We start from the raw sequence: 21674 nt of genomic DNA, 5'->3' as shown, positions 1-21674 counted from the left end.
CAGAGGAGATGGTGGAAGCAGGCACATTAACAACATTTAAGAGGCATCTGGATAGGTGCATGAATAGGGACCAAATGGAGGGATATGGACTGAGTAAGGACAGAAGGTTTTAAAAAAAATTTAGTTGGGGCATCATGATTGGCAGGGGATGAATGTCCGAAGGGCCTGTTCCTGTGCTGTACTTTTATTTGTTCTTTGTAAGCAGGGATATTTTTTGCGGGGGTGGGGGCGGGGGGTGGGGGGGGGGGGGTGGAATTTGAAACATTTAATTTTTAGGACAAGGTAATTTTCTGGAATGATGGAATTTTCTAGCCCAGAGGGAGGAGATTCTGCCATCACTTTAATGCTGGTTCACTGGAAGATCTCCCCAGTTAACCTCATTTCATTGTCCTTTCCTCATACCCTCATTAATTTGCTTTCTTCACTCTTCTTTCATAAAGGATTATTGAACTTGTTTGTCATCTTATTTGAGTTGGGCATTACACACGTCCCATATCGATTTGCGTTAGTTACATGCTCCTAATTCCTCCCTTTGTTCTTTTGTCTCTGACATCATTCACCATCCAGACACAAGAGTTAGACATTGTGGAGGTGGGGGTAGGGGTGGGGGACGGGTGATTATTTGGGCCTGTCCACTGTGGGTGCAAATCCCGTTCTGGCCGGAAACTCTTATGAGAGAAACATTTCTTCAAAAATTCAATCACCAAATGGTTTATTTACAGTCACACTTACCAATGCTGTTTATTTGTATCACATAACTGCAATTCTCCCCTGGTCTGTTGATCACTGACTCATTCACCATTTCACTGGATTTTTCTCCCTGGTTATTTGAGGCTGTGCAGTAATATTGATGATGTTGCTGTGTGAAGGATTGACAATGTAGATCCAGTTTATTGGCGTCAGAGATCTTTGAATCTTCAGACGGGGTCTTTTCATACCATGTGTACCGAATGGGAAGTGATCCCTGGACAGACTCACAGGAGACGGACACTGAGCCCCCAGAACATGAGGCATTTGATGGTGATAGAAATTTAAGTGCAGGAACAGACACGGGTTCTGTGGGGGAGAAACAAACATTTAGATACTGACCGAACATCTAAAAATCAAACACTCTCCCACTTTCTGCCCTTCAGAATCTCAGGCATGGTCAGCCATGTTGGAATCTGACATCTACCCCTCCATGGGGTGGATGCCAACACAATTGACACCATCCAGGACAAAGCAGCCCGCTTGATTGACACCAAATGCACAAACATCCATTCCCTCCACCACCGACACTCAGTAGCAGCATTGTTTACCATCTACAAGATCAGCAATTCACCAAAGATCCTTAGCAGCACCTTCCAAATCCATGACTGATTCCATCCAGAAGGACAAGGGCATCAGATACATGGGAACACCACCATCTGCAAACCACTCACCATCCTGACTTGGAAATATATCGCCGTTCCTTCGCAGTCGCTGGGTCAAAATCCTGGAATTCCCTCCCGAATGGCATTGTGGATCAACCCACAGCATGTGGACTGCAGCGATTCAAGAAGGCAGCTCACCATCACCTTCTCAAGGGCAACTAGGGATGGGCAATGAATACTGGCCAGCCAGCGATGCTCAACTCCCGTGAATGAATTAAAAAAAATATTTAATCAGGGTTTGGGAACGGGACACGGGAGACAGTCTGGGTCCAGACACCGCACGTCACACTTTAGGCATGCCCATTGCTATCTCCACTGCTCCAGCCAATTAAAGGCCAGGGACTGAGCTCACCATCCAATCAGGGAGAGTGGGTGGGGTCCTGGTGCTGGAGGGTCTCACCTGGCTGAGGTGGGAGTTGCTGATCTGAGAATGGAGACAGCGAGGGGCAAGCCCGGGTGAGTTTACTTTATCCTTGAAAATCCCACAGCTGCCTGACCCTGATCCAGACCGGGCAATGTGGCCTGTCTGCATTGCCAACTGAAAACCCCAGTTGGCATGGCAACAAGACCCTTATGAGGCCCCATTGGGAAATTTCTTCCTCGTGTCGAGTGTCCACGCATTCACTTTTGAATGTAAGTCAGTGATGATCAGAATTGTGTGAGTTTTTATTGCTGCAGCTTCCTGTATAATAAAAGATTTGTGCCTATTTCGCAAATCTCGAAGCACCTGCTGAAATGGGCAGTTTTCCAATAAAATTATTAAAACTCAAAACCAAAGACCATCAATTTCCAGTGAACTTAATTTCAACCGAACGGAAAGTGTTTCCTGTGGAAACTGAGTGAAATCTGTCTGACTGAGTTCTTCGCAATCAGCATGTAAACAGTTAAAGCTCTTACACTGAATTGGCACATTCAGCCTTTTAAATTTCCAAACCTGTTACAATCCATTATGTGAGACGTGAGTTGTGTCGTCCTGGAACGGAACTACGGCCGGAAGTTTCCGACTGCTCATGCCAGTAAGATTTTCCCTTCCCGCTGCAGTGGGAGCGTGGCGTGAACAGGTGGTAAGATCACACCCTATGTGTCTGGAGCTCTCTCCATTCTGATGAGGAACTAGATATTTTAGGTTGTGGGTTGGAAAAAGGTTGGTGTGCAGCACAGGAAACAGGTGTTGCAAACTCATGTCCTGATCACATATGTTGAATGAGATTTTGAGATACGTTTGTCCAGGTTTACATTGTTAAACTATAGTTATTCTTAATAACTATTGTTCTTTGCTGCTTAATGCTCTCGAACAATATATAGAGCCCCTGGTCTGAGCTGATTACCGCTGGTGTCATGAGGCAGCCAATGAGTTTTGAATGTAAGGCAATGATGATCAGAATTGTGTGAGTTTTTACTTCTTCACCTTGCTGTACAATAAAAAATCTGCACCTATTTACCAAATCTCGAAGCACCTTCTGAAATGGGCAGTTTTCCAATAAACTTAGTAAAACCCAAAACCAGAGACCGTCAGCTTCCAGTTAACTTAATTTCGACAGAGCGGAATGGGTTCCATCCACTTTGCTGATTGCAACAGACCCATTTTTTAATCTGAAAGTATTTCATTTGACACAGAATATTAGCAAGTGTGTTTCTTTGGTGCTGGGCTAATCAGGAGATAAATGCAAAATATTGCGGATGCTGGAATCTGAAACAAGAACAGAAAAATGCTGGAAAACCTCTGCAGGACTGAGCGCACCTGTGGAGCAAGAGTAAAGCCAACATTTCGAGTCTAGATGACCCTTCGCCAGCTCTGACCAAGGGTCATCTAGACTCGAAATGTTGGCGCTATTCTCTCTCCACATGCTGTCAGACCTGCTGAGATTTTGCAGCATTTTTCTGTTTTTGCAACGATCAGGGGGTTTGGTAAAAACACTGTCAAATGTTACATTTTGAAACCAGCTTTCCGAAGAGAGATGCAGCACAGATAGATTCTCAGACAGCAGAAACATAAACTGATCTTGGACAGTGAAAATAGAATGTCAGTCAGTCAGTCTGTCGCACTGTCAAACCGCACAGCAGACAGATATTTCTACAATGAGTTTAATTTTAGCAATGTGGAGGAAACACCTTCCCATTCAGGAGCAGGAGTTACAACACCTGCACAGGTTAGCACTGCTGCCCCACAGCGCCAGGGACCCAGGTTCGATTCTGGCCTTGGGCCACTGTCTGTGTGGAATTTGCACATTCTCCCCGCATCTGCGTGGGTTTCCTCCGGGTGCTACGTTTTCCTCCCACGGTCCAAAGATGCGCAGGTTAGGTTAACTGGCCATGCTAAATTGACCTGAGTGTCAGGGGGATTCGCAGGGTAAATGTATGGGTTAAGGGGATAGGAGGCGGGATTGTGGTCGGTACAGACTCGATGGGCTGAATGGCCTCCTTCTGTACTGTAGGGATTTTATGAGGATTTATGATGACTTTCACCTCCTCCCTTCCCGCTGTCCAGGAGCTGCACATCTGAGAATCATTCCTAATCAGTTACCTCTGGCGAGTATCTTGAATCTTCAGTTTGGAAATCAAGTATGGGAAATTTATTTACAATAAATGAACAGGTATTATCTTTTCTTTAGAGTTAAAATTGAAAGTTTCAATTATGTCGACAAACACACGCGCAAGGAAGAAACCCTAAAAATGAATGTGAATACAGAATCTAATCTGACAATTCCATCACTGAGTAAAGGAGTAAATGAGAATGAAAAATGAACACCCAAAAATCAAAATAGAGGCTCCTAAAATCAAAACATTACCCATGAACAAATCTCAAGAAACCCCTGTGGAAATAGCGATGATTTTGACTCTGATCTGGAGGTTTGCTCGGGATAATGAGCAGAATTTTTACCAAGTCGTTTTAAGTTAAGCGAAGTTAAAAACAAAGGTCCTCCTCGTCCGCTCTGCCACCCTCCATGTGATCTCATGAAGCAAATGCCCCTTTACCCACACCCAGTCAGAGCTCTGCTCTGCCCTTCCACCCAACCCCTATGCCCCCACTACCCCTTCCAGCCAAGCCCTTTCCGTCCATCCACATCTTTTGTGGGCTATGAGGGATGATGGCTGGAGGGCCCTTGGTTTTTCCTGGGACAAAGTCCTATGACATGAGGCGGACATTTTAAACAGCCTTTCATCAGACTGAGTGGCACAGTGGTTAGCACTGCTGCCTCACAGTGCCAGGGACCTGGGTTCGATTCCCGGCTTGGGTCAATGTTTGTCTGGAATTTGCACGTTCTCCCTGTGTCTGCATGAATTTCCTCCGAGTGCTCTGGTTTCCTCCCATAGTCTGAAAGACATGCTGGTTACGTGCATTGGCCATGCTAAATTCTCCCTCAGTGTACCCGAACAGGTGCTGGAGTGTAGCCATCTAGGGGATTTTCACAGTAACTTCATTGCAATGTTAATGTAAGCCTACTTGTGACTGATAAATAAACTTTCTTTAAACTTTGACTCTCTGTGCATATCTTCCTCTGCCAGCTGGCCTGTATCCAGTCCACAACCAACACCCCCCACCCCTGCCCCCGCAGCAATGATGATCCCGTCATTTGTGGGCAGTTTCTCCCGAGGCGGGCAGGTTGAGTTGGGAATTTTCCAAATTCTCCGGACCTGCCTCCGGAATGAAAATCGAGGCCAATGTCTCAACAGTTAATAAAGAGGCTGCTTTTACCATCCAAACAACATGACAACTCCAGGTTAATTCACTTGTAAAGTTGAACTCTGTTCGTTTGACCTCAATATCCTGAGTCACCCATTATATCAGGAAGCCTGTGGATCTTGTTAAATTCTTTGGAGGGGAGGAGATGGCCTAATGGTATTATTGCGAGACTATTTGGAAACTCAGTGAATGTTCTGGGGACCTGGGTTTGAATCCTGCCATGGCAGATGGCAGAATTCAAATTCAATAAAAAGTAACTGGGATATAGAATCTACTGATGACCATGAAACTGTTGTTTTGTCTGAATTTTACTTTTTTTCTGAATGCGAGCTCCCGACATTGGATTTATGGAACATAAGTCAGTTTCCCCGACCGCTGCCCTCTAGCTGCCAGACTCTGCACTGCTCGGGATATAAGAGCTGTCTCTGTTTCCCCACGGATAAAACATGGATCAAACATTTCAGTCGAGATGAATAAAGATAATGACTGAGAAATGTACCGTCAGATACTTGAAGCTCGACAGGACACATTGGATCCAAACCAGCTTTTTCAATACCACAGCTGTACCATCCTGCATCTCCTGAGCGAAGATCCTTCACAGTGACAACAAATACTCCTCGTGACTTGTCATCTGTGATTGAAATTCTTCCATTTTGCCAATTTGTCTTTGCTACAACTTTACACTGGCGAGTTGTGCCGTGACACCAATATTTAAAATGTGCCTTGTACCACCATGCATCATAGTGACAATTTACTGTGATCGATCTTCCCACAATTCCTGGTCCTTTCGTTTCTGCCCACAATGCATCTGAAACTGAGGAGACAACATTTCAGGAATTGAACAGGAAATGACTGCTTCATTCAAACACAGACATTCCAATGAGTTAAATTCCATGCAGTTTGTGATTAACGTAATCATTTAAATAGAAACTTTTCACAATCTCAGAGTGTCCCAAAGTGTTTCACAGTTAACGGTTTACTTTTGAAACATTTGGGGTATTTTCTTGACTCACAGGTAGGAGCTGGGAGAGTGTAGGGGAGCTGGAAATTGGGGTTCTGCCTCACACTGTGGGGTTTCACTCATCAAAAGGTTTTGCACACAGAAATAGACATGGGGCGGCACGGTAGCACAGTGGTTAGCATTGCTGCCTCACAGCGCCAGGGACCTGGGTTCGATTCCTGGCTTGGGTCACTGTCTGTGTGGAGTTTGCACGTTCTCCCCGTGTCTGCGTGGGTTTCCTCCGGGTGCTCTGGTTTCCTCCCACATTCTGAAAGTCGTGCTGGCTAGGTGCATTGACCCGAACAGGTGCCGGTGTGTGGCGATTAGGGGACTTTCACAGTAACTTCATTGCAGTGTTAATGTAAGTCTTACTTGTGACTAATAAATAAACTTTAACTTTTAGACCCTTGTTTAGACCTGAGAATTTAGGGGTGTTGCCAGGGGGTGCGTTGGGGGTTAGACATGAATGCTGATTTCCTTCAGCTCCTCACTTAAGCATGTTTCTCTCTGTATTTCTGCTACCTTATTCATATCTTCCTTTATGAAGACTGAAGCAAAGTACAAATTTAATTCATCAGCCGTTTCTTTGTTCCCCGTTATGAACTTTCCCATTTCTGAGTGTTGGAGGCCTACATTTGTTTTTCTCAATCTTTTTCTCTTTACATATTTATAGAAACTTTTACAGTCAGTTATGTTCGCTGCCAGCTTAGTTTCATACTCATACTTAAGGGCAGGTGATGGCCCAGTGGTATTATCGCTAGACAATTAATCCAGAAACTCAGCCAATGATCTGGAGACCCGGTTCAAATCCTGCCACGGCAGATGTTGGAATTTAAATTCAATAAAAAAAAATATCTGGAATGAAGAATCTACTGATGACCATGAAACCATTGTCGATTGTCGGACAAACCCATCTGATTCACTAATGTCCTTAAGGGAAGGGAATCTGCCCTCCTTACCCGGTCTGGCCTATATGTGACTCCAGATCCACAGCAATGTGGTTGACTCTCAACTGCCCTCCAAGGGCAACAAGGGATGGACAATGACACCCATGACCCACGAATGAGTTAAAAAAAAAATGCCTTTGGGGTAGCACGGTGGCACAGTGGTTAGCACTGCTGCCTCACAGCGCCAGGGACCCGGGTTCAATTCCGGCTTCAGGTCAATGTCTGTGTGGAGTTTGCACATTCTTGCCATGCCTGCGTGGGTTTCCTCCGCATGCTCCAGTTTCCTCCCACAGTCCAAAGATGCGGGTTAGGTTGATTGGCCATGCAAAATTGCCCCTCGTGTCAGGGGGATTAGCAGGGTAAATATGTGGGGTTACGGGAAGAGTGCCTGGGTGGGATTGTGGTCGTTGCAGATTCAATGGGCCGAATGGCCTCCTCCTGCGCTGTAGGGATTTTATGATTCTATTTTCCCCTTCTGAATCAATCCCTTGGCCCTCCTTTGCTGAATTTTAAACTGGAGGGGAATAAACACATGATTATTCCCAGTGTCACCTGGATAAGAAAAAAATTAGATAACAAAAGGAATCATTTTCTGGAGGGATGCTTCATGGAGAAAAGTGTTCAGATTCCTGGCACATTGGACCCAGGTGTAGAAGAGGATCACCCCAAGTAATGGGGGGTCTTGGCTTGAAGAGTTATGAAACCAATGGCCTTGCTGGGAGAGGAACTCACGAGGAAAGAGTTTACAATAAATGACAGGACGGAGGTTCCAAAATAATTAAAGTACTCGAGGGAAAATATGAGAATATGAGAAAAAAGATACGGGAAAGATTAGAGATGAGTTAACAGAGAGGCTGAGTGTAGCTGGGACTGGGAGTGTAACAGTGTTTGTTTGAAATTATATTCATCATTAATGGCACCGAGGTCATTAACCAAAACCTCACTGCAGCGTAATCTTGGAATGTTAAAATGGACAGCACGATTAACCAAAATCCAGTTACTTAAAGTTAAACAATTAGAAAAAAAATGTTTCTTATGGGAAAAGTAATATAGATCAACCATCCACCAGTGAGGAACAGTGACACTGACAGAGATTCGTAAAATAATATCTCATCAACTCTGAAGTTTACTTATTCGGCACAAGTAGGCTTACATTAGCACTGCAATGAAGTTACTATGAAAATCCCCTCGGCGTGATACTCTGACGCCTGGTCAGGTACACTGAGGGAGAATTTAGTGCGGCCAATGCGCCTAACCAGCACGTCTTTTGGACTGTGGGAGAAAATCGGAGCACCCGGAGGAAACCCACGCAGACACGGGGAGAACGTACGGACTCCGCACAGCCACCCAAGCCCGGAATCAAACCCGGGTCCCTGGTACTGGGAGGCAGCTGTGCGAACCACTGTGCCATCGTGCTGCCCCTATTTTAAACTTTCACAAAGCTGAGACATATTTGTGGGGTTATTAATACTGCAGCCTTCAGTATAAATTGGACATCAGATTACATTTTTAAAAATTCTAAAAAATTAAAAATAAATACAAAATAAAAAAGGCCTTTCATTTTAAAAATGTGGCTCATCTAAATTTTGAAAAATTAAATTGTCCTCAAATTCCCATTCACAATGAATGTTGCTGTTTTGCTTATTTGCTAATTATTTCCATGGTGCAATAATATAATCACAAGGAGTTACTGCACAAAATCTCACACATATTAGCAATTTATATTTGCTGAGTATTTGCTCCTTTAAATGCAGACGACTTTCCAAATCTACAGAAAGATGAAGCAGACACAGCAAATGTGTGTGTCTGTTCCCAATAGCGTGTTCTTCCAAGAACTGGTCAATAGCCTGAAGCCAGAGACTACAGCATGAGGGACACCACTCCACATCAAGACATGGCTGCTTGAGTATCTCTCCCTCTTGCCTTCACTGTATTGGAAGAAATTGCAGGTTGATCATTAACCTGTTTGGCATCGCGACATCCCATCTTCCATTCCCATCAACAGCAGGAGCCGGAAGGCCAGAATCCTCAGGCTGTTCATGTCCCACCGCCGCTGCCAGAGAGGACGGGGAATCAGAAGCTCAGACAAATCTCCGTTCGCTGCAGTGGGATGGGAAAATCCCAGCTGTGAGCGAGGTCGGAGAATCTGCCCCGGAGACTCTTCCCCGGAGACTCTACCCACCTCAACACAAAATTTCCTTTTGTGCTTTTACAGGTCTCCAAATATTTAAACATCTCTCTCTCTCTCTCTCATATATTTGTATAACCTGCGGACGAGAGTTAAACTAACACTGATTATCTGACTATCCAGCTCTGGCTGTTACTCACCGGGCAGAGAGCAAATGAGGAGAATCAAAATCCACATCATTTTGTTGGAGATCAGATCAGTGCTTGTCGTCAGTCCCCCAGCTCCTGTGTCTCACGCTGAAATGAGTGTCAAAAATGAATTGTATCAGAAAATTAAATGAGGAAGAAGAGTGCAGGAAATCGGGTCATGAAACCGCAGTCAGACACTTCACAAAATCTGGCTCCTCAGAACCTGAAGAACAGCAGAAGAACAAAAGTAATTATTGTTGAAAGAATGTAAAATTTGGAAAAAATATGTTAAAAAGTCAGAGCCTATGAATAATACTGACCCAAGCCACGTTTTATAATTGACTGTGTGTGGAGATGACAATCTCCGCAATTTTTACGATGTTAAACACATGGGATTGCAGGTAATGTACTGAGATGGATCGAAAGCTGGTTAACAGACAGGAAGCAAAGAGTTGGCATGAATGGGCCTTTTTCTGATTGGCAGTCAGTGACTAGTGGGGTTCCACAGGGGTCTGTGCTGGGACCCCAACTGTTCACGTTATATATTAATGATTTGGAAGAGGGAACTGAATGTATTATCTCCAAATGTGCAGATGATACAAAGTTGGGTGGGAGGGTGAGCTGTGAGGAGGATGGAGAGATGCTCCAGCGTGATTTGGACAAGATGAGTGTGTGGGCATCTGCATGGCAGATGCAGTATGATGTGGATAAATGTGAGGTTATCCAATTGGTAGCAATATGAAGACAGATGAATGGGTGTAAATTGAGAGATGTGGATATGCAACAAGACCTCATGTGTCAGTCACTGAAAGTAAGCACACAGTTACAGCACGCACGAAAGAAGATAAATGGTATGTTGACCTTCATAGCCAGAGAATTTGAGTATCGGGATAGGGATATTTTGCTGCAATTCTACAGAGTATTGGTGTGGCCGCACCTGGAGTATTGTGCGCAGTTTTGGTGTCCTTCTCTGAGGAAGGATGTCCTTGCTATAGAGGGAGTACAGCGAAGGTTTACCCGGCTGATTCCTGAGATGGCAGTTCTGTCATATGAGGAGAGACTCAGTCGGTTAGGATTATATTCAATGGAGTTTGGAAGAGTGAGAGAGGATCTCATAGAAATTTATAAAATTTCTAACAGGGTTAGAAAGGATAGATTTACCAAGAATGTTCCCAATGGTGGGGGAGACCTGAATTCGGGGGTCAGAGTTTAAGAGGTAAACATTTTTGAACTGAGGTGAGGAGAAATTTCTTCACCCGGAGGGTGGTGAATGTGTGGACTTCACTGCCATAGAAAGTAGTTGAGGCCAAAATGTGGTCTGATTTCAAGAAGAAATTAGATATAGCTCTTGGGGCGAAAGGGATCAAGGGATATGGGAGAAAGAGGGGATCAGGATATTGGATTTGATGATCAGCCATCATCAAAATGAATGGGGGAGTCAGCTCGAATGGTTGAATGGCCTCCTCCTGCTTCTAGTCTCTATGTTTCTATGAGAGAGAACACGCCCTCCTCCATTGTTATTATCATGAAGCCCTCAGTGAAACAAGTATTTCTTTTCCTGATGTGAGTTATTTCACTAATGGAACATGGAGATTTATGAATATTTTGTTTTGATTTGCTGAATGTGAATCTTGTTATTCGTACAGAGTAACAATCCTGTCAGGGTGAGGAGATCTGAGCTCCTTGATGTGCAGCAGAAGAACACCCCCTGCTCCATTTATCCACACACACGTTCTGAGGCAGAATTCAGTCAGGAAAGGATCTCAATGCACAGAGAGAAGGCTCTGGGTGAAAGGAAACTGTGATTGAGTAACTGGGAGGAGGACTCAATTCCAAATTGAGGATACAACGACTCAACGTCCTGTGACATGGGGCCGTGTATTTCCCATGACATCGATGGCGATGAGTGATCCTGGTGAATGACACATTGCTTAAACATTGACCTGAATTTTACGTTCTGGAGTTGGGGGTGTGGCGCTCCTGATCACCCCGGAAATGGCATGAGAAGGGTGACATAATCGCGCCATCTCGCAATATTTTGTTCAGCTGGTGGATGCAGAATGTGGAAAAGTATCGTCACAATTAAAGGGGTGCGGAGCCGATGTTGAGGACTCCCAGGGAAACTCCCTCCCAAAAGCGTACCAATGTGCCACTGCCGCCTCTGCTGGATCTGCCCGCTGGTGGGACAGGGCATACCCAGGGGTAGTGACGGTGATCATAGTGACTTACATTTCCATTTGTGAGCTCGATGTCTCAGTGGTTCCCCATCGCTGGCAGCTGGGTTGGAGGCAGCTGGCTGACTCTGATGCCCTGTCTACCTTGATTACCTTGGCAGCCTTGCTCTGGCCGGTGTAGTTGGTGCAGGCTTTGACTGAGTGGGAGATTCCACTGTCACATTCTGGGGGGCCTTGATTACCCCCACACCCCCCCCCCCACCGCTCTTCATTCCAGAAAGGTTGGGCCACCAAATCCCCGCAAGTGTGTGTGGGAGGGGGTGTGGCGGGGTGGGGGGGGGGGGGCATAATAAACCCCGTTGGGGTGAAACACTGCTGGTGGGTGGGGAAGAGGCTAACAGGCCCGGAGACTTCAGTCCCGATCCCACTAATGATATTTAAATAGGATTTCAATGGTGATTTGAATAAATTATGCAGCTCCGCCCCAGAGATCGCGCAGAGCTGACGGTGCCGGAAATCTGGCGCATGGAGACTCCCGGAGGCCGTAGTGTCCAGCAAGAAGCCCCCAAAATGGCCTCCCCACTGGGCACTACAGAGCAGTGCAGCGAGATGGGAGAATCACCCCCCCCCCCCCCCGTGTTTTCTCTTTTATCTGCTTACATTTCCCCTTATACTTCTTCAAAATCTCTATTTCTCAGCACATATGACATCACTTTTGGGTTAAATGAAATGGAATAACTTTGCATTATTTATTAGGAACATTTCCCAAATTGCAAAACCTTTTACTTCCCTTTGAAATTTGGCAACTGAACACAAGAAAACTTCTTTATCTCCTGATGCAAATTTCTACCCATGTCTTATTTACTTTCTGAAAATTCAGCTTGGCCAGATTTACTCCAAGTGCATTCCTTGCACACCCAGATTTCTTTGATATCCTTTTTCCTGCAGGTTACTAGTCCCAGTTTAAGTGAATCAGTCACTTATAGAGATACACAGCCACAAGCCCAGTTCACAGAACAATACAAAAACCCCCTAAGTATTAAAAACAACAGCTTTTTTTTCACGCATCGCTCTCATTCGCAGTGAGCTGCTGAGGTCACGGCCAGTGTGCTGGCTTGCAGGTCTGAACACAATACCACAAGCCTCTGAGTAACTTCCTGGAGATATCTGTCCATGACTGTCGCCACTCTCTCTATGGAAGCGGCTGTGTTCAGAGTGCTGGGTCAATGCAGTGCTCACACTCCGCATGCCGCACCCAATGGCACACAGATGTTCAGGGACCTTTTCCAGATCTTCTTGTGCATCCTGTTGGAAATCCAGCAGCTGCCACCTGATGGACGACTTCAAAGGCTCCTCATCTGCCTCGGACTCAACAACTTCCTGGTCTCCAGCAATCCTTGGGCTGCCACTGGACCCTCTGCCTCTGCAAGCAGTCTCACAACACCTGGTTAACGTCCAACAGGTTTATTTGGTCGCACAAGCTTTCGGAGTGTCGCTCCTTCTTCAGGTGCCTCTCTCTCTGCCTCTGCCAGCTCATCAGGTGAGTGTGATGTGCCCTCACCACTGTGCAACACCAGCTGATCTCATCCACGAATGCACAGCGACATGCCTGTGACTGCGCTGGTGATTGGTGCAGAGGGAGAATGTGACATAGATGCATCTGTGAGCAGCTCCTTCCCGGGCATCAAGGGAGGGACCCTGTAGTCTCTCTGGTGTTGTGAAGGTGGCACTTCTGAGGGAGGAAGAGTAAATGTGAGTTGCAACCATCATTACAAAGTCACAGTGCATGTACTCTGGCTGCTTCTCACAATGGAGAACAGGCTCGATAAGAACACGTTGGCATTGATTGGTAAATTGGGGAGCAGAGTGCCCACGGGCATTGTATCCCTGCCTGGCATGGGATGCAGCTCCTGAAGCCATCATTGCTGCTCCAATAGATAATATCCTTCCAGGCATGGACAGACTCTGTACAGGTCCCTGAGGCTTCTGACCACATCTTGGCAGCCCTCAGCGAGCTCCCTGTCCACTCTCAAATCCCCCCTCCCCCAGAAACCCCATTGGACCTGGCACATGCCCTGCTGCCACCTGTGCAAGGTGATAGTGAGACATTCCCCACACGTTTCCCACTGGCCGGCCAGAATGGAATGGGGGTCAGGGGGTTGAACAGGGACTGCAGTGGATACCACACCCGCCTCCAGGCCGCTAATCACACTTCCACGTCAAGCCTAAAATTCAGAGCGGCACGGTAGCACAGTGGTTCGCACTGCTGCTTCGCAGCTCCAGGGACCTGGGTTCGATTCCCAGCTTGGGTCACTGTGTGGAGTTTCCACATTCTCCTCGTGTCTGCGTGGGTTTCCTCCGGGTGCTCCTGTTTCCTCCCACAGTCCAAAGATGTGCGGGTTAGGTTGATTGGCCACATTAAAATTGTCCCCCAGTGTCCTGAGATGTGAAGGTTAGAGGGATTAGCGGGTAAATATGTAGAGATATGGGGGTAGGGCCTGGGTGGGATTGTGGTTGGTGCAGACCCGATGGGCCGAATGGCCTCTTTCTGCACTGTAGGGTTTCTATGATTTCTATGATTTCTATGAGCATTGAGAGTATCAGCCATGCTGATACCCTGCCATTGGCCCTGTGTATCTCCACCCACTCTGCTGAAGGTAGCTTCCCCAGTTCCTGGCTGAAGAGCAACTCTGTGACATGGGAGGAGATCGAGGCACTGGAGACATTACCTGGAGTCTGAACCAGCGAGAATTATCGCAGTGATCCGTACTGGGAAATGTCCCTGACACGCTGGATAAACTCCACTGGAGCACTTGGACACATTTGGGGATCCATTGCCCTTGGCTCTGTCAACAAGCACCTGAACCCTCTGCAGTCAGGTCAACAGAGTCCGAGTGTCAGCAATAGAGTTTGGAATTCAAACCCGGATTCTGTATTTGTTTCTTGACCCTGATTCACTGGAACCATTGGTCTTACCATTTCTCCTCGCTCATTCTGCAGTGTCCGGCTGGAACTGAATCTGTTGGTGTCTTTAATTGTCCCAGATCCTCAATGGATCTGAGAAATTTGAATTCTTGCTTCACTCTCTCTCAACAGCTTCCTGTTCTTTGAATGGAGCTGTGATTAGATCACGTTCTGTTTAATATCGATGACACTGGGATTGGAGACACTCTTTGCAACTTTCTTCATATTCAGGAGATGGAACAGTTATTTGAATGAGATTCCCTCCTGTATCTGTAATTCCCGATGTTCTGTGTCTGACATGTTGCAGTAAATGTAGAAAGTTGACATGGAAAAAGATAATAAAAGTTTAAAGTTTATTTATTAGTGTCATAAGTAGGCTACATTAACACTGCAATGAAGTTACTGTGAAAATCCCTTAGTCTCCATACTCCGGCACCTGTTCGGGTACACGGAGGGAGAATTTAGCATGGCCAATGCACCTAACCAGCACGTCTTTCGGACTGTGGGAGGAAACTGGAGCACCTGAGGGAAACCCACGCAGACACGAGGAGAATGTGCTGGCTACACACAGACAGTGACTCAAGTCGGGGATTGAATCCACGTCTCTGGCACTGTGCGGCAGCAGTACTAACCACTGTGCCACCATGCCATCTGAATATATATGGATAAAGTTGAGTGTCAGCCATAGCCTTGGATATAAGCTTGGATGGAGATAAATTTATTGAGTGTATTCAGGAGGAATTTCTCATTCAGTATGTGGATGGCCTGACTAGAGAGGTGGCAAAACCCGAACTCCTCTTGGGAAATAAGGAAGGACAGGTGACAGAAGTGTTATTGGGGGATCACTTTGGGACCAGTGACCATAATTCCATTAGTTATAAGATAGCTATGGAGAATGATAGATCGAGCCCAAAAGTTAAAATTCTAAATTGGGACAAAGCCAATTATGATGGTATCAGGCAGGAACTTTCAGAAGTTAATTGGGGGAGTCTGTAGGCAGGCAAAGGGATGCCTGGTAAGTGGGAAGCTTTCAAGAGTGTGTTAACCAGAATTCAGGGTAAGCACATTCTTCTTAGAGTGAAGGACAAGGCTGGTAGAATTAGGGAACCCTGGATGAGGCCCTGGTCAAGAAGAAGAAGGAGGCATATGACATACACAGGCAGCTGGAATCAAGTGGATCCCTTGAAGAGTATGGAGAGTGTCGGAGTAGTGTTAAGAGAGAAATCAGGAGAACAAAAAGGGGACACGAGATTGCTTTGGCAGACAAGGCAAAGGAGAATCCAAAGAGCGTCGACAAATATATAAAGGGAAAAAGATTAACTAGGGAGAGAGTAGGGCCTCTTAAGGATCAACAAGGTCATCGATGTGCGAATCCACAAGAGATGGGTGAGATCCTAAATGAATATTTCTCATCAATATTTACTGTTGAGAAAAGCATGTATGTTAGGGAACTTGGGGAAATAAATAGTGATGTCTTGAGGAGTGTACATATAATAGAGAAGGAGGTGCTGGAAGTCTTAAAGCGCACCAAGTAGATAAATCCCTGGGACCTGATGAAGTGTATCCCAGGACATTGTGGGAGGCTAGGGAGGTAATTGCAGGTCCCCTTGCAGAGATATTTGAACCATCGACAGCCACAACTGAGATGCCTGAAGATTGGAGGGTGGCAAATGCTGTGCCTTTGTTTAAAAAGGGCTGCAGGGAAAAGCCTGGGAACTGCAGGCTGGTGAGATTCACATCTGTAGTGGGTAGGTTTTTAGAAGATATTCTGAAAGACAGGATCTACAGGCAGTTAGAGAAACCAGGACAGATCAGGGACAGTCAGCATGGCTTTGTGAGAGGAAAATCCTGTCTCACAAATTTCATAGAATCATAGAACCCCTGCAGTAGAGAAGGAGACAATTCGGCCCATCGAGTCTGTACCGACCACAATCCCACCCAGGCCCTATTCCCGTAACCCCACACATTTACCCTGCTAATCCCCCTGACATTAGGGTCAATTTAGCATGGCCAATGCACCTAACCCGTACATCTTTAGACTGTAGGAGGAAACCAGAGCACCCGGAGGAAACCCACACAGACACGGGGAGAACATGCAAACAACACACAGACAGCGACCCGAGGCCGGAATTGAACCTGGGTCCCCGGCGCTGTGAGGCCGCAGTGCTAACCACTGTGCCACCTTGCCGCCCCAATTTGATTGAGTTTTTGAAAGAGGTAACCAAGAAGGTAGATGATGGCAGTGCAGTTGATGTTGTCTACATGGACTTTAGTAAGGCCTTTGACAAGGTACCGCATGGTAGGTTGTTACATGAGGTTAAATCACACGGGATCCAGGGTGAGGTAGCCAAATGGGTACAAAATTGGCTTGATGACAGAAGACAGAAGACAGAAGAGGGTGGTTGTAGAGGGTTGTTTTTCAAACTGGAGGCCTGTGACCAGCGGTGTACCTCAGGGATCGGTGCTGGGTCCACTGTTGTTTGTCATTTATATTAATGATTTGGATGAGAATTTAGGAGGCATGGTTAGTAAGTTTGGAGATGACACCAAGATTGGTGGCATAGTGGACAGAGAAGAAGGTTATCTAGGATTGCAATGGGATCTTGATCACTTGGGCCACTGGGCTGATGAATGGCAGATGGAATTTAATTTAGATAAATGTGAGGTGATGCATTTTGGTCGATCGAACCAGGGCAGGACTTACTCAGTTAACAGTCGGGCGAAGGGGAGGGTGATTGAACAAAGGGATCTGGGGGTATAGATTCATAGCTCCTTGAAAGTGGAGGCACAGGTGGACAGAGTGGTGAAGAAGGCATTTGACATGCTTGGTTTCATTGGTCAGAACATTGAATACAGGAGTTGGGACGTCCTGTTGAAGTTGAAGTTCTTGGTAAGGCCACACTTGGAATGCTGTGTACAGTTTTGGTCACCCTACTACAGTAAGGACATTATTAAACGAGAAAGAGTGCAGAAAAGATTTAGCAGGGTGCTGCCGGGAATTGACGGTTTGAATTATAAGGAGAGGCTGGATAGACTGGGACTTTTTTCTCTGGAGCTTAGAAGGCTGAGGAGTGATCTTATAGAGGTCTCTAAAATAATGAGAGGCACAGATCAGCTAGATAGCCAATATCTTTTCCCAAAAGTTAGGGGAGTCTAAAACTAGGGGGCAGAAGTTTAAGGTGAGACGGAGAGATACAAAAGTGTCCAGAGGGGCAATGTTTTTCACACAGAATGTGGTGAGTGCCTGGAACAAGCTGCCAGAAGTAGTAGTAGAGGCAGGTTACAATTTTGTCTTTTAAAAAGCATCGAGACAGTTACATGGGTATGATGGGTAAAACAGGATATGGGCCAAATGCAGGCAATTGGGAATCGCTTAGTGGTTAAAAAAAGAGGCGGCATGGACAAGTTGGGCCGAAGGGCCTATTTCCAGGCAGTAAACTTCTACGATTCTCTGACACTGTGACAGTTTAATCAGCTTCTACTTGTTCACCAACACAGTCATGTATTCGATAAATGAAGTGAATTGTGTCTGCCTTTTAACAGCGGACCCCCTGAAACATTCTCAGGGACCCCCTGGTTGGAAACTTCTGAGCTTGAATACAAAATTTATAAAATGATGCAAGTGTAGGACAAGAAGATTCATCATCGCCCCTTCCCACAGAGCGCTGAATGTGTGATGTAGATTCACAGCTGCAGCTGCTAATTTAACTGTTTATTCACCCTCGATGAATATCTGAGCAAATAGTTCAACATCCTGTAAAGTGACAGGTTCTGTGTCAAAACCATATCCGCGTAGGCACGCACTGAGCAGCTTTTTAATTGTCCCTTCCCCTGAGACCAACAATTGCAAGACAAACTCCTGCTGCACGATTCCTGCCTGGGAGCACTTTCATCCCAGTTGCTCAGGAGCGATTCAGTCACCCACCCACAATATATAGATCAGCCTGAGCCAGGGCTTTACCTTCCCAGGAACTGTGCTCAGTGGGCAGGGGCTGAAGACTGTTGATGGGCAGCTGAGTATCACAGGGTGCACTCCCCACAATATCCTGTTTATTAACAGTAATGATGGTGGCCTGGGCTCTCAGTGAATTCCACCCTTCATGTACCTCCAGAATAAACCCCCAAGTGGTGGAAAGGACTTAGATTAGGAAATATTTAGGAATATTTCTGAATGCAAAAACAATAGGGCAGTAACAGTTGGGGCTTCAATCACCCCGAGTATAAACTGGGGTCTGAACAATGTGAACAATACAGGGGGCACAACATTCTTGAATTGAATTCAAGCGAGGTTTTTTAGCCAGCACGTAACAAGCCCAATGAGAGGGGGAGGGATCTAGATTTTGTCTCAGGAAATTAATTTTGGCGAGTGGATGAAGTAGCAGTGGGGGCCATTTTGGCGATAGTGACCTGAATACATTTAGATTTGGCACCATTATGTAAAAGGAGAAAGAGAAAGCAGGAGTAAAAAATCCTAAAATTTGGAAAGACAAATGTGACAAAGTTCAAAGATCAATGCGTCAAAAATGGACTGGATACAGCGATGAAAAGGAAAAACAGGGTCAAATCAGTTGGAGGCGAGAGTGTACAGGCACAGTGTAGGAATATCCTCAGAAAGAAAAAGGATGGTCTTGCCAAATGGCCATTAGGGAAGGAAATCTGCCATCAGTATGCGGTGGTGCGCAGTTAGGAGCCACATTGATTTCTGATAAAGATTGAGGCTCTTAGGTATTTCTACCAAGGGAACTAAATATAAACTTCCGTGTTTTCCATCCAGATATCACTCATCAGAACACTGATTCAGTCAAATCTTTTTTTGATTGATGTCGGGATTGTGTTTTTGTGAATAAATAGCCACAGGTGAGCTGAGAATGATGTCCTCACCTTTGGAAACCTGAGAAAACAATGAGAAACAAACAGATTTGTTCCCTGTTTCTGAATGTTATTTAGCCATGTGCAAGCCTTTGGAAATCGATTTTTGGGAATCGATGGAGATCAATCCATCCATTTTCACTCAGCTTTGGCCTTTCCTTTTGTTTATGATTCATAAGACTTCATCCAGCTCAGTAGCTCCTCCCTCTGGGGTAAGTGACTCATGGTGTGGTTCCTATGAAGCCTGTACACCTGTTCACTGTTTCTCCATCTGTATCACATGGAGCCCAATAATGGATCAGCGACCATGATGTTTGCCTATAACAAGCCCAATAACAATGCAGATCCCCTCCTCCCAATTGCAAACACAACCCTTCATTTAGTACCTAACACCTATTGTACATTCACACGTTTCTGTCACACATCAGCCTTGAGAACAGCAACACATTATTCTCGAGGTTAAACCACCATGAGGTGCAACAAGCTTGAAAACATTTTTTTCAGAGTTCAGCTGTTGGTCAGTGGGGAGAGAGGAGAAGTTGCTGCAGTCAAGAGAGAGAGATGTTAGAACATCAACCCCAGACAGATACTCATCAAAGCATGAACTCCTGTATAAGCCCCAGTCACACTGTGTACTCTCAGTAATATTCTGAGTGTCAGGTTTAGTGACAGACTGAGGGAGGGGGACCTATTGTAACCTGCACACTGAGAGTCTGAGGGAGAGAGGCCAAATTCACTCCTGAAACTGTCAGACCCCATTACACACTCAATATCCCAATAAAATATCGCTCCCTCCCTGAATCCGAGTACAACTGGTAACAGATGCTATGGTGCCAGGTGGAGTCAGTTGAAACGTATTGTTGCCAACTCAGCAACTGGGAATCTCTATTGGATTCTAGTATGTTGAGCAGAATTACCAGTTAATTGACAGCCTCCATTTAAATCCAGCAATGACCACTTCAAAACCAGATCCTGCCAGTCCACGGCCCGTTTGATCTTGAAATGGTCTGGCTTGGTTTTTCCCCTCACGGTAGGGTTGCATAAAGAAGCAATAATTTGCATTTATATCGAATTTTTAAATGAGTAAAACTGGCAGAAATATCTTGGATGGGCTTAACTTGATGCAGGGCGGAAGGTGCAAGGCATTGGATGACATTGGAACAGTCGAGTGTGGAGGTATCCACAGTGTGGGTGAGGATTCTATTGGGCAGGGAGATGGTGGGAGTCAGTTGTTTTGTCGTATTTAAACCAGTGTATCTCCTATTCTGCTGTTATAATGTTACATTCTCCCAAGCCTGGTAAATGTGGAACGTATCATTGGAGCGATTGGTTTCCAATGAATTAAAAATTCTTAAAGAATTTGTTCGTCTTTAAATCGACACAGATTAAGAGGAGAATATGAACAAAGAAGTGTAGACATTTAATCAGCAAACAGATCAATACAACTTGAAAGTCCCAGCCATTTTTTAGGTTTTTGATTCCTCCACTAATGTACTGGGCAAAATCATTTAATAACATCAAGCACTTTATGCGGACTTGTTAAAAGAAATGTTCAAAGCCGGGTGAATCGTGAATATTTGACCAGGATGCAAAATTCCATCAATGTGGACATAACCCCGTAATCTTCATTTTCCCACTTTGTTTGAACAGTGAGAATCGGAATCATTGAGTGACTGGAAAAGAAAATCATCAGATTGATTGAGCGAGTGAGAACAATGCATCAATTGTCATTTCAGATTTGAACAGAATTCTGGAAATTGCAATAAATTGTGACAAAGCTTGTGATGAGTTGCAACTGTGTTGAGGTCGCATTGCGTAACTGCTGGGAAAAGGTGTCTGTTGTGGCCCTTTTGAGACAAGGAACATTATTTTTTCACTAGTAACTAATTGTTTCTTGCAGTTGGGGTTATGGGCAGTTGTTTGCAGAAATAGATTGTCATTGGGGTAACACGGTAGCACAGTGGTTAGCATAGCTGCTTCACAGCGCCAGAGACCCGGGCTCGATTCCTGGCTTGGGTCACTGTCTGTGTGGAGTTTGCACGTTCCCCCCATGTCTGCGTGGGTTTCCTCCGGGTGCTCCGGTTTCCTCTCACATTCTGAAAGACGTGCTGGTTAGGTGCATTGATCCAAACAGGCACCGGATTGTGGCAACGAGGGGAATTTTGCAGTGACTTCATTGCATTGTTAATGTAAGCCTTAGTTACGACTGATAAAAAAACTTTTTTTTTCTATGTTATATATATTTCATGCAGTCCAATTGCTGTTTCCAGAAAATACCATTGAGCCAATGTCTCCGCCTCTTGCTAC

The 21674-nt window shown here is 45.4% G+C and overlaps 1 protein-coding gene across 1 annotated transcript in view; it reads right to left on the bottom strand.

The window, feature by feature from the left end:
• LOC144511795 (polymeric immunoglobulin receptor-like) overlaps positions 1-21674 on the bottom strand; it is an 84631-nt gene that overhangs the window by 48560 nt on the left and 14397 nt on the right. The window contains exons 4-5 of the mRNA XM_078242131.1: positions 5597-5911; positions 733-1056 (exon numbers count right to left, since the gene is read on the bottom strand). Coding sequence (XP_078098257.1) covers positions 733-1056; positions 5597-5911 — 639 coding nt within the window. The remainder of the gene's footprint in view (positions 1-732; positions 1057-5596; positions 5912-21674) is intronic.

This window comes from Mustelus asterias, chromosome 25 (assembly GCF_964213995.1).
Source record: "Mustelus asterias chromosome 25, sMusAst1.hap1.1, whole genome shotgun sequence".
NCBI classification, from domain to species: Eukaryota; Metazoa; Chordata; class Chondrichthyes; order Carcharhiniformes; family Triakidae; genus Mustelus; species Mustelus asterias.
The sequence above is the reverse complement of the archived record's forward strand: the minus strand, read 5'-3'. Positions and strand labels throughout refer to the sequence as shown.